This window comes from Priapulus caudatus, unplaced genomic scaffold (genome assembly GCF_000485595.1).
Source record: "Priapulus caudatus unplaced genomic scaffold, Priapulus_caudatus-5.0.1 Scaffold794, whole genome shotgun sequence".
Classification (NCBI taxonomy): Eukaryota; Metazoa; Priapulida; class Priapulimorpha; order Priapulimorphida; family Priapulidae; genus Priapulus; species Priapulus caudatus.
In genome coordinates, this window is record NW_014577855.1 from 45,912 (window position 1) to 59,192 (window position 13,281).

Genomic DNA, 13,281 nt, shown 5'->3' on the forward strand with positions numbered 1-13,281 from the left:
TTCTCCCCCTCCTTCTCCACCAGCTTCTCCCCCTCCTCCTTCTCCACCACCTCCCTTCTCCCCCTCCTCCTTCTCCACCAGCTTCTCCCCCTCCTCCACCACCTCCCTTCTCCCCTTCCTCGTTCTCCACCAGCTTCTCCCCATCCTCGTTCTCCACCAGCTCCCTTCTCCCCCTCCTTCTCCACCAGCTTCTCGCCTCCTCCTTCTCCACCACCTCCCTTCTCCCCTTCCTCATTCTCCACCAGCTTCTCCCCCTCCTCTTTCTCCACCACCTCCCTTCTCCCCCTCCTTCTCCACCAGCTTCTCGCCTCCTCCTTCTCCACCACCTCCCTTCTCCCCTTCCTCATTCTCCACCAGCTTCTCCCCCTCCTCCTTCTCCACCAGCTTCTCTCCTCCTCCTTCTCCACCACCTCACCATGTTTCACACTTCTGCACATGAGATCGCTTTGCGATACAGCTGGAAGTGACGTCACGAACACGCGATTACATCTGATTGGTTATAAAACAAACCACGTGACAAAATATGCAAATTATCTCCTGTACCGGCCTGAATATAGACAACCCCGTTCTGGTTTCCTAAATTCCTGCAGTCCACATCCTAGACGGGTACTCGCTCCCACCTCGATTACTCGATGGTAACTAAGCCCATCGAGTAACTAAGCCGAGAGGTGGGACCGGGTACCAGTCTAGCCACATCCATGCACGCACGCCTCCATGTATGCATACTTTTTCATTTTTCTATCTTTATCCATTTAACTATTTTTTCCCGCAATATAATAAATAATAATAACGCAAATATTTACATGATTTATTTGTAGACTTGATTTCGTAACGAAATCACTTTGTAGACTTGATTTCCTAACGAAATCAGTCATGCATGCGACACTTGGCGCCCCACACGCCAAGTGTAGCATGATTTCGCAACGAAATCATTCGATTGCAGTAGCTGATTTCGTCACGAAATCACTCGCAGTAGTTGATTTCGTAACGAAATTACTTTGTAGACTTGATTTTGTAACGAAATCACTTTGTAGACTTGATTTCGTTACGAAATCAATGATTTCGTAACGAAATCAGTCATGCGACACTTGGCGCCCCACACGCCAAGTGTAGCATGATTTCGTAACGAAATCGCATGATTTCGTAACGAAATCATTCGATTGCAGTAGCTGATTTCGTAACGAAATCATTCGATTGCAGTAGCTGATTTCGTAACGAAATCAGTCATGTGACATTTGGCGCGCAGGCGCGCCAAGTGTCGCATGATTTCGTCACGAAATAACTCGCAGTAGCTGATTTCGTCACGAAATGACTCGCAGTAGCTGATTTCGTCACGAAATGACTCGCAGTAGCTGATTTCGTCACGAAATCACTCTCAGTAGTTGATTTCGTAACGAAATCACTTTGTAGACTTGATTTCGTTACGAAATCTATGATTCTGCAACGAAATCAAGTCATGCGACATTTGGCGCGCCGGCGCGCCAAGTGTAGCATGATTTCGTAACGAAATCACTCGATTGCAGTAGCTGATTTCGTCACGAAATCACTCGCAGTAGTTGATTTCGTAACGAAATTACTTTGTAGACTTGATTTTGTAACGAAATCACTTTGTAGACTTGATTTCGTTACGAAATCAATGATTTCGTAACGAAATCAGTCATGCGATACTTGGCGCCCCACACGCCAAGTGTAGCATGATTTCGTAACGAAATCGCATGATTTCGTAACGAAATCAGTCATGTGACATTTGGCGCGCCGGCGCGCCAAGTGTCGCATGATTTCGTCACGAAATAACTCGCAGTAGCTGATTTCGTCACGAAATGACTCGCAGTAGCTGATTTCGTCACGAAATCACTCTCAGTAGTTGATTTCGTTACGAAATCAATGATTTCGTAACGAAATCAGTCATGCGACACTTGGCGCCCCATAGCTATCGTGCTATACGCAGCCGCAGAGCCGTTTACACTTCGGTTACTCGCTCGTTCAAAGGGACGATTAATCGAGCTCCGTTTTTGGAGCGATTCCTAAAGGGCCGGACACACTAGGCGATTTAATCGGGCAACTTTATCGACCGATAATATCGCCCGATTCTATCGTGCGAGTCGAGTGGATTTTTGACGGCGAGTAGGACCGGACACACTAGGCGATTTTACACGTGTGTGCATGAGTGTGTTGGTGCGTACGTGCGTGTGTGTACAGGTGCACGTGCGTGCGTGCATGCATGTGCACGTAAACGTGCGTGCATGCATGCACGCAGGTGTACGTGCACATGCGTGCGTGCGTGTGTATGTAAACGTGCGTGCATGCGTGCGTGTGTGCGTGCGTGTGCACGTATACGTGCGTGTGCAAGTACACGTGCGTTCGTGCGTGCGTGTGCATTTACACGTGCGTGTGCATTTACACGTGCGTACATGCGTGCGTGTGCACGTACACGTGCGCGCGTGCGTGTGTGCGTGTGAACGTACACGTGCGTGCCTGCGTGCGTGTGTGAGTGGGTGCGTGTTTACGTACACGTGCGTGCGTGCGTGCATGCGTGTGTGTGCAGGTACACGTGATGGTGAGTGCATGCGTGTGCACGTATACGTGCGTGCGAGCGTGCGTATGCACATGTGCGTATGCGTGTGCAGGTACACGTTCGTGCGTGCGTGCGTGCATCGCTATTACATGACATCAATTTGATATGACATATACTAAACATGAAACATCGCTATTACGTCAGTATCATTGAACAACTCTGATTGGCTGATGAATTGTACAATCGGGCGACTAAATCGCCAACCTGGACACACTAGGCGATTTTATCGGGCGACTGAAATAATCGCCCGATAATATCAAAACGTTTTGAGCTATGCGATTAAATCGGGCGACTAAATCGGCGGCGATTGAGTGGACACACTAGGTGATTTCACCGGCGATTTAGTCGCTTGATTTAGTCGCCCAATTTAATCGCATAGTGTGTCCGGCCCTTAACACTAGCTACTTATCCAGGTGTTCACATTTTGAAAACAATGTCATGACTTGCAGCAATGGTACATTCCAACTGCAAGTCATTTGCATCTCGTGGCTTCTGCATTTCAAGCTGTATACCCTATATTTAACTTGTGGGAAAAAAATTTTATTCCTGCCTACCCATGTTTTTGAAGGAAAAAAAAGAAAAAAGAATGTTATACCTACCTACCTACCCTAATTTTCACAACCCATGTGACCCGAACCAAAGGTTTTTTTTTGTTTGGCCTTAGGTTATCTCTACTTTATTGACTTATCATCAATGCACGAAGGGCGATGCCATCTTTGATTATTGATTACACTTGCACGCGCCATCTCGCGACAACTATAGGCCTAGTGATACATTATGACACGAATATATAAGACAGTTGAGCAGGTATGAAGTAGGATGCATTGTTAGGGTTTAGTTTTAGTGTTAATACCTATGCTACACCGTTTTGATGATGACGTAGCCGGTTTAGCGATAGAACAGGCTTTCAATCTTTTGCAGAAACGAAGGCCAGTACAGTAGAGCAGCAGACCTCAGATGAGCACTGTTGCTAATGCGGCACTTGTTAGGCATACTCGTAGTATTTCAGTATTTCATTGCTATCAGTGGAATTCTACTTGTTTGACAGGAATTGCTGGAACATGATTTACTTCTAAGTTAACACTAGTCAGGAAATTGGTAAATATTGTTGATATAAAGGCAGGATAGACAAAATTTTGAATAGGCCAAGTGGACTGATTATATGGGGGGTTGAACCGGCAGTTTAGGGGGGTTGAGCCGGCGGCCGCCGGCAAAATAGCGCTAATTTTGCGCGCTGTGTTTCAGAGTCTCACTTTACTGGAGAGCAGTGTGTTTGTGATGTAATATTAAACCCCCAGTTTTAACTCACTTTTTATTAGGCCAACATTGTCTAATCGGAAATTATGATCTTGCGCTATGCTGCAAGTGTTTCTGGGGTTAGCTTCCTAGACTGTCTCAATTCATCGAAGAGAACTTCATGTCCAGCTTGTAGCGTGAAGTGGTAAAGGATCAATGCAGATCCTCAACATTTTAGTCAACTTTTTACAACTGTTATTTGGATAACCAATTCTATCTGTTCCTGGACAGGGATAGGGACACTGGAACCATTGTTTAGAAATCTATGGTGCCATATTTTTCTCTTCATCTTGACAAAAGGGAAAAGCCATGGGGGGAGATATATCGATGTACATGAAATTTCACCTCGCCTAGGTCAGTTATGTCCATAGCTCTCGCTCTCTCTGGGACTCTCGCTATGCTCGCAGCATTATTATCCAGTGCTGTCCAACAGCAAGTTAATAGCTACGCTAATATCTATTCAGATATGTTCAGTTATTGTACTTTGTACCTAAGCAGATCACTATAAGCAAGATCACCGTAATCACTCAAGATCACTGTAACGGTGTAACCAATAAAGTATATGTTATCGATTGAAGGCAATCTGCTTCATAGAATTTTTAAGAAACGGTAGTTACAGAGGAGCTACATTCCCTATGGAAATATGAGTAGTGGCAGGAGTGGATAATATAGATCTCTATTATCCACTCCTGGTAGTGTTTATATTATGCCATACAATGCCATATAATGTTAGGAAATTAGCGACGACACTGCATGAGTCTATCCTGGTTCTTTTGGTCCAGGAGAATGAATGCATCTCAAAGTGAAGAGCAGCTCATGCTCTTTTTAACGTTACGTAAAATTTGGTGTCAACTGGTTGTTACAAATACAAGGCAAGACATTTCCGTGCAGTACATCATACCTGAAAATATTCCATATTATATAGTATAATATTACGATTGTATCATGGTAAAAGACCGCGTTTGCCATCTGTTTGCAATAGATATGACTTGTTTCTTTTCATCAGGCTATTCCTTTATACGTGAAATGAAGTGTTTTTTTTTGTATAGGTCACATGGCTGAGCAGTATTCCGCTGGACATGACAAAAAACCAACACAGAAGATCACGCAACTGTTGCGCACTGAACAGGTAATAGGCGATTGCTAGTATCACGTAACCTGCAGTGCACATTTATAAATTGTGAATGACAGTCAAAACTGGATTGTCAAAAATTTAGTTCTTTGAAATAAATATACATCAGTTAATTTCATCTCACTTTATATTCAATATCTCTCCATATATACGTGTGTGTGTGCGTTCGTGATTGCTTGTGTATATCACGAGAAGCCATGTTGTGCCGTGACTGATGTCTTAAGCAAATAATGTTTGCGCTTACAATTTTCTGCCATTTCAATAGTGACAGTTTGCTTTTCTGATTCACATTTTCCTTACTACCTTGGTCACAGTGTAGGGTTGTATATGGCTACCTGTTTAATTTGTGTATTATTGTTACTCACAGGGCAGGGACAGGATATTCCACTCTGTGTTTGTTCATAGGGATCATAGGAAGAAAAAAGCTACTTCATACTTGGGAACCAGCCAGGAATTGATTGATTTTGATGTGGAGTGGCCTGTTAAGCAGGATTTAGCAGAGTATGACAGAGGTAAGGGAAAAAAACTCAATCATAGCGATTCATGTTGATTGTGAAGAAATGCCGCAGTCTTCCTTGATCTCATCATGTTATCACACATTCTTGATAGAAAATAAACGTTTAACATCGGAGGGATACATTTTTTACCGCGAATATTGCGTAATTGTATGGCATGGCGATGTGGATTGTTATGGAAATGGAAAGCGGCAATGAGGTGATAAGGAGGAATGTCATGCGAGTGATGGTGGCCTTGAGTTCTTGAGGGCTGTTGTTTTGCATGGTATAGATCTCCCATTTGCGGTTTCTAATGGAGGTGACAGCCATAGGTAGTCATGAGCAATCATAAAAACGTAATAAATCAGGAAAGCGGGCGATCAGAAAGGACGAGGACCAAGGGGTGTGCATCATCAACATGCTGAAGATAAGCCGAAGGTCGCTGGTTAATTGGGGTGCTGCGCCTCCTACTGGGCGAGAGCGAAGGGGAGCCCATGCCCGGGTCAAGGGGAGAATTCCCTTATAAAGGGAGGTGACGAAAGAGACCCGGGGCTGGAGAAGTCTGATCCGACCATTGACCGGCTTCGGGCAGTCCTGGTTTTGGTCGATTATGCAGGTTATACAACAAAAATATCGTATTGTACACGACGCCTTTGACCATCACTGCTTGCCTGTTGACGACATCAATGCGTATTCCTACAGAATACGCAGCACTGGTGTGGGTTGTATGGCTAATCCATGTGCCCTACACCTTAAACTACATTGACCACTCAGCAAGCATATCTCTTTTGAGCTAAGTAGACCACAGAATACGCAGCACTGGTGTGGGTTGTATGGCTTATCCATGTGCCCTACATCTTAAACTACATTGACCACTCAGCAAGCATCTCTTTTGAGCTAAGTAGACCATTGTCAGATTGTAACAATTGTTGTTTATTTATTAACACTTATCTACAGAGACCAGTAAGGAAAAACAAGATAGTCTTCACCACCTCACATGGTTGGCGTTACACAGATATACACAGCGGTCTGATGCTCAACCAGATTGTAAGTGTTTTAATTTCCTTAATCTTACTTCATTAAACTCAATAATCAATAAACAAGAATTATATAACTCAAAAATCAATAACATGCGGAACCGATGACTGTTAACATATTGCATGTTTTCTTGGTATGTTGGAGTGACTGCAGCTTTTTGATTTTCCAAATACTTTGGAAACGGATCATAATCGTACAAACTTTGTGATGCATTCTGTTATCAATATCGCTTTGGAAATCACCAACACATTCTGGTCATTACATGTTACAGTGTTTCATTCAGATGGTTTCACAATGTTTGACGAACTCCTGTATTCAACGACTAATCTCAAGGTCGTACGTCCAGAAAGCCTGTGCAAGCTGGACACCATTGCTTTCCTGTACGCCACTGTGTACACCACCTTGGGAAGGTAAGCTGGGTGTCATATTCTCGGGAAAAACTATTGACAATAATGGATGTCTTTGGGAAGAATATTATGTTTTTATTTATTTCGTTAATAATGTAGGTTATCTAATAATTGATGATTAATTGTGTGATTGAGGATTTTATTGATGTCTGTGGTTACTCTTGCATTTTTCTTCTACCAGATTAGAAGAACAGAAACGTACGATTGGTGAAGATTTGGACAGACCATTTCTCCTTCCAGCAATAGTTTCTGAAAGTCTCTGCTCCCCACAGCAGGCCGATTGGTGGAAAGCAGCATACAAACTTGTCAACAATGCTGCTGGGTATTGTTTTGTTTCAAACATACTTTTTGTAGTTAACCTGTTTTTGATAAAGTGACTGATCTCTGCAAACTTTCTTAAGGCAAACAGTTTTCCTGTTGCAAACTTCACCTTCTATCCTTGATATGAAGTGCTGCCTTGAATTGCCAACTGACATAAAGTAACACGTCCCATTATTGCCTGTCTCCTTCATCATGTATTTATGTATGCATTAACAGCGAGGATCTTGCCAGTCTGAGGGTCACCCTTCAGAGGGGCCTTGAGGTGGTACGTGCCACTGGTATTCATGGCCTGTCTGCACAGCTGGTCGTCCAACTTGCCAGGACCTTCCAACACCAGGCCAGTGCAAAGATAAACCCATCCACACCAGAGAGTCAGAGAACACAATTGGCTGCTAGGGCTGTCCACTACTGGAAGGCAGCTCTGAACATTCTGGAAAAACTAAATCAGTAATATCATTATGACAGTAGTATTTAACATTAAAAGGTCCTGTCCACAGTTGTTTTCACTAATTCTGCATGTTCATTGGACCACTGCTGACTGTCATAGGGTACATGGATGAAAGTTCCTATTGACCGTTTTGTCATTGAGACAGAGTTTAATTGGACTTTGTTGGTTTTTAGCTCATCTGACATGGTAAGATGCAGCTTGTAGAATCGCATGATTGTCCGTGCGTGCGTCCGTCCGTCCGTCCGTCTGTCCGTGCGTTCGTCAACAGTTGGGCAGAAATCTTAACCGCTCGACGTACGGTCACGATATTAGGGGCGTGGGGGGGTAATCCGAAAACGAGTTGGGATGTCGAAGCTGGGGGTCAAAGGTCAAAGGTCAAGAGGTGTAAAAGAAGGGGGAACATTCCCTCCTTAACTTAAGGTATAAGGAGGAAATGCAGAATTGCGGCACAAATCTAAACGGCTCGACCTAGGCTCGTGATAGTCGGTGTACAGCATCATGGTCGGAAAAGCCATCACTGTGCCGAAATTGAAGGTCAAAGGTCAATGGGGCACAGGGCAGATTTTAGACATTTTCTGAGGACATGGTCTGACGGAGCGATTGGAAAACTTTTTTGTTTCAGCTGTGACCTACCATTTTTATAGCTTTATTGAAAGGACCATAAATGTACTTTCTGCTGACATGCGAAGAGTAAGTGTCGGATAACCTTTTGACCCTCAAGAGGAGGATTAAACATGGATTTGTTGACTGTTAACAAAGGACTGAACTGCTTTTGCTATTAGAGCCTCCTCCCCCCACCGTCACTCTCCCCCCTCCCCCACCCCTTTCTCTCTCCCCCACCACCACCACTACGCTCGCGCTCGACGCATATCCTTGATAACATGTTAATATAGCGAAGTCATTAAAGTTACACAGCTGTATCTTTACTACTGTACTACCAGTAGGTTTAGCCTATCATAGCTTTTAGATCTGTATTAGTAGTATCCTAGATATATGCTCTGAGCGCGAACGCGGTGGCAGGAGAGCGCACTTGATTCGGTTGCCAGTGAGTTTATCAGAAGAATACCTGGCTACAGTACACGTCAGTTGAGCGCTGTCGCTCTGCGGCACTTGTTTGTTTGTTTTTCCCACCCCCTCTGGATGAGCTTTGTCAGCAAGCATAATCATACGAACATAGATTAGTTGGTGGTAGCAGTTAGTGGTTTAGCAAATGGCATCCTTGTAATGATCGTTAAAGTGATTAAATGCTAGCATCAAAAGGTATGTAAATGCTTAATCTTCTAAAGAGAATGCATATATTTCTGTATTTGTCAATGAATAGGAGTCAGGTGGTGAGATTGCCTAAACACTGCCTCTTCAGCAGTCATGAGATGTCAGCCCTCACTGGGAAGCAGGTTAGTAGTAATGATGCTTGATGCCATGGTTAGTTAAATCCTTCCCGCGCCTATGTGGCCTATATTATGCCATGGTAGTGCACCTAAAATGTTAGCACACAAATCAATGCATGCATCGTAAACGAGTATGTATGCCATGTGAATGTGTTTGATGAGAAATTGCGTCTTTAAATGCTCGTGCGTAGTGCGGAGCCCATTCATGACACATATAAATGCTTTTTTTAGGTTAGGCAGCTACTAGAGCAAGGTCACTACTTCCTGGCATGTCAAGCCATGGCTGCCGGCCAGGCCAATTCAGCTCTAACCATCCTAGAGGGGCTCCACCTACCTGAAGCAGCCTACAAGCAGGCTATGGTATAGTGTCTAGTTAGCTGTGCGACAATTATTTGTAATGGTGCCACTTAGCCCATTTAGCCTGGGGGACAAGAGCGCTACATGGCGCCATAGCTTACACTGGATAATATACACCTAAAACTGCTGCAATTTAATAGAAATACCTTCATATATAAAACCCATGTTTTACGCTTGCGTGTTTTACGTAATTCATGAGGTGTGTGTGTGTGTGTGTGTGCGTGCGTGCGTACGTGCGACCATGGATGTGAGCATGCACGTCAGCGAAAGAGAGGGGGGTGCAGAAAGTGAGAAAGAGAAAGAGAAAGTGTGTGTGTGTGTGTGTGTGTGCGCGCGCGCATGAGTTCGTGTGCGAGTGTGCGTGCGTGTTTGTGTGTGCATGTGCGCGCGCGTGCGTGCGTGTGTGTGCGTGCGTGTGCGTGTGTGCGTGCTGGTGTGTGCATGCGTGTGCGTGTGTGCGTGTGCGCACGCGTGTGTGTGTATATGTATAGAATTCAGGCATCTGGCTGAGGTGCTATTTGTAACCCTGTATCGGTGAATGATGCGTGTGTTGCTGCAGATCTTGAAATCGATGGGGAAAGATGATGACGTTGAGAAAGAGGCATACCTTTCCAAGGCATTGGACTGCTTGTATCTGGCTTTGGACAGAATCCGCAAGGATCGGGAGAATCCTCTGAACACTGTACTGGCCCTTGAGATTGAACAGATTGCATCTAAGCTTCAGTGTCATAAGCGAGGTAAATAGAATAAATTGATATACTACGTACTATAAGTGGCAGGTGGACCCATCCCAAGGAAGCACATGCAGCAGTTTGGGCAGTTCATTTAGGATTAAATTGTTTATATTATAACGAAAGAGCGGATATAAGACTGAAATTTGTTAGTTTTCTAATTTTTTTGCCAATGTGTTAATGTTGCCAAGTCTATTTAAAAGGAAACGGGGCAAGCTCAGAAATGGACAGCTGGCTGGAAATCACTTCTACGGATGTAAATGGTCAACTGACCTCTGCAGGAGTTGGGGCAGGTCCATCAAACAGCACTCCACTTCCTTACCACAGCAGCAAAATGACAAAGTCTACCAATTTGTCTGAGATGTTTAAAGGCAGTGCTTCTCCTTCTGGAAATCGGGTAATGTCGGGAGTACATGATATAGAATGGAATATAACTCATTTGAAACATTAAGATTCAACATTTGCATAACTGAGTTATGTGCCTATGTTTTTTTTAGTGAGGGAACTCAATAACAATTCGATCAAAAGTGGCACTGTACATCCAACTTGCACTTTGCTTTGCATCTCTTAATATGGTGGTATAACTTTAAATTCCAAACGTGACTTTAGCTTTTTGCCTAAAGTCCCTTTAGGTTGTCCCAACAGATGTGGGTGAGTAATGCCATTTATGGTGTTCAGCAGTGATGCCGGCGTGCATCTACTTGTGATATTTATAGATTATTAATTGCCTGATCGCAGGCTCCTACCTGCCACATGGCTAGGACTGTAAATAATTTTACATGGCAAACAGGTAAAATGAAATAACTTTTAATACGAACTAATAAGATGTTAAAATGGCATTCCTTCGAGGAAAAGCTGTCATGAATGGTCGTATTCATTTATTCTACAATTTCTTTGTTTCTTATAAAATTATCCCCCAAAATGTGACATTAGCACAATCAAGCCTTGAATGTTGATTATTTTTAAAAAAATTTATTTTTTTATTTTTTATTTAGGCAATTATCCAGCATATACAATACATAGCATACTTTTTCAATAAAATTCTGAATTCATAAAATTGGATAATTACCAAGCATATATACACAAAAAGCATGACTAGCACACTTATTTACATTGTGGTCCTTGTTTTGCTATGCCACAAAAATTTTTTACCATTACACTACTAATACTATCAGCCCTAACTATTGAAATATACAAATTTGTAGTTTTAACCGGTCATACAATGTACATTCTCATAAGACGATTCAAACTTTTCTTATGCCTAATTTCAACCGAATTCTTTTAGCTAAAATCATACTCCTCTGCCTCTACTGTTTCTACCATTTTCATCAGACATTTCTTAACCCTATACTTAAAACTAGAATAAACAGAATTTGTCCTAACTTGCTGTGGTAGAGAGTTCCAAGCTTCAATTGCAGTATAAGTAAATTAGTTTTTCCCACTGCTTCCCACCCTCGGTTTAAAAATAGACATCTCACCTTCCCTTGTATTGAAACTATGGACTTCTGACGTTAACATGAAACCTTCTGTCATATACTGTGGGCCGAGATTATGTAATATTTTAAAAACCCTATTGACCTTCAGTTGCATTACCCTGAACTCTACAGGTACCCAATTTACAGCCTTGAACTCTCTAGCACCTATATGTGCTCTAGTACCTAGGTTGAGAACACATCCAATGGCTTTATTTTGACACACTTGCAGCTTAGCCCTTGTACGCTTTGTGAGACTGCTGTACCATATACTGCTTGCATAGTCAAAATGACATTGAATTAGGGCAGAAACTAGTAATCTTTTACATGCCGTGTTTAAATACTTTGCTTTTCTGGAAAGAAATTTCAATCTATTGTTGACCTATTTTACAACCTTAATTCCCCTTACCTCACCACTTATGGAGTCTTCCAAGTCCATTCCTAGATACTTAACTGTATTTTTATGTGCAATTGCCACCCCATTATATCTGGGGGCCGTTTCACGAAGCGCTCGTTAAGTTAGTGATGTGTTAAAGAGGGGTTTTAGGATATCCTTACATATAGAGTGTTTCACGAAAGCCTCGCTAAGTTTCCACGTTTCACAAACGTCTTGCTAACTCAACGACATTGCTATTAAGGAGGAATCTTAAGGACAGGTCAGGGGCAGTCTTAGGCTATCGTACAGCAAGCAACGCGAGATTTCCCGCGTTTTCATTGTTTGGCAAGCAGTAGTGTAAAGCGAAAACCTGCCGAGAAGGAAACTTCTCTGTGTCTACGAGAATACTGTACAAGGCCTGTGAAGGCATGACGCGCAGGGGTTAAGTGTGGCTAATATTAAAGCTTCTTATTGTGGTAGCAGATTTTGAAGAGATGAAATGCTTCCTTGCACCTTACATGTGCTTCGGCTGTTCGTGTATGTAATTACTAATTACTGTATCCTATGGTGCCAATACTGTATCAAAGTAAACGTAAATATAAACCTTCAGAATTTATGTTACATTTTTGTTCAGTCAATACGTCATTTGTGGTAGTTCTAGTTGCAGGAAATATGACAACCTTGCGTTAGTTTAATTATTTCTCAGGTACTTGGCATTTAAAAATATTTTTAACTTATTATTTTTAGTTTGAACGCTGTTGTACCTACATTTATTAAAACTAAATGACGCGATAGATTAGCGTAGCAACTCACAGTGAGCTGGGTCGCCATTAGACTTGTAACATGTCTCTATATATAGACTATCTAGTAGCAAGGTGTAGAGATTCTGAGATAGGTTACCAGTCTATGCCGCCAGCAACATCGTTACAGCTGAATTTTAAGGACTGTCAAACAACGCACCGGCATAAGTTTCGTGAAACACTTTAACGAGGGACGTTTAGGACAGCGTTAGGCTCTCGTACAAGAATTCTAAGGATATCCTTAAGATGGTGTTTTTACGATAGCTTCGTGAAACGGGCCCCTGATGTCCAGTTTTGGATTATTCCTGTGTTTGTGTTTAGTTCCAAAAATAATACTTTCTGTTTTTAGCTCATCTGACATAGTCAGATGCAGCTTGTAGAATCGCATGATCGTCCGTCCGTCCGTCCGTCCGAGCGTCCGTCCGTCCGTCCGTCCGTCAACAGTT

At 42.8% G+C, this 13,281-nt stretch overlaps 1 protein-coding gene across 1 annotated transcript in view; it reads left to right on the forward strand.

Moving 5' to 3' along the window:
- Positions 1-4,925: 4,925 nt before the first annotated feature.
- The window catches only part of LOC106813583 (E3 SUMO-protein ligase RanBP2-like), a gene marked incomplete in the record, with an annotated part of 87,967 nt that continues 79,611 nt past the window's right edge, over positions 4,926-13,281 (forward strand). Inside the window, 10 exon segments of the mRNA XM_014817760.1 lie at positions 4,926-5,000; positions 5,371-5,515; positions 6,455-6,544; positions 6,807-6,945; positions 7,124-7,264; positions 7,480-7,710; positions 9,033-9,105; positions 9,331-9,459; positions 10,016-10,193; positions 10,391-10,584. Of these exon segments, the coding sequence (XP_014673246.1) occupies positions 4,926-5,000; positions 5,371-5,515; positions 6,455-6,544; positions 6,807-6,945; positions 7,124-7,264; positions 7,480-7,710; positions 9,033-9,105; positions 9,331-9,459; positions 10,016-10,193; positions 10,391-10,584 (1,395 nt within the window).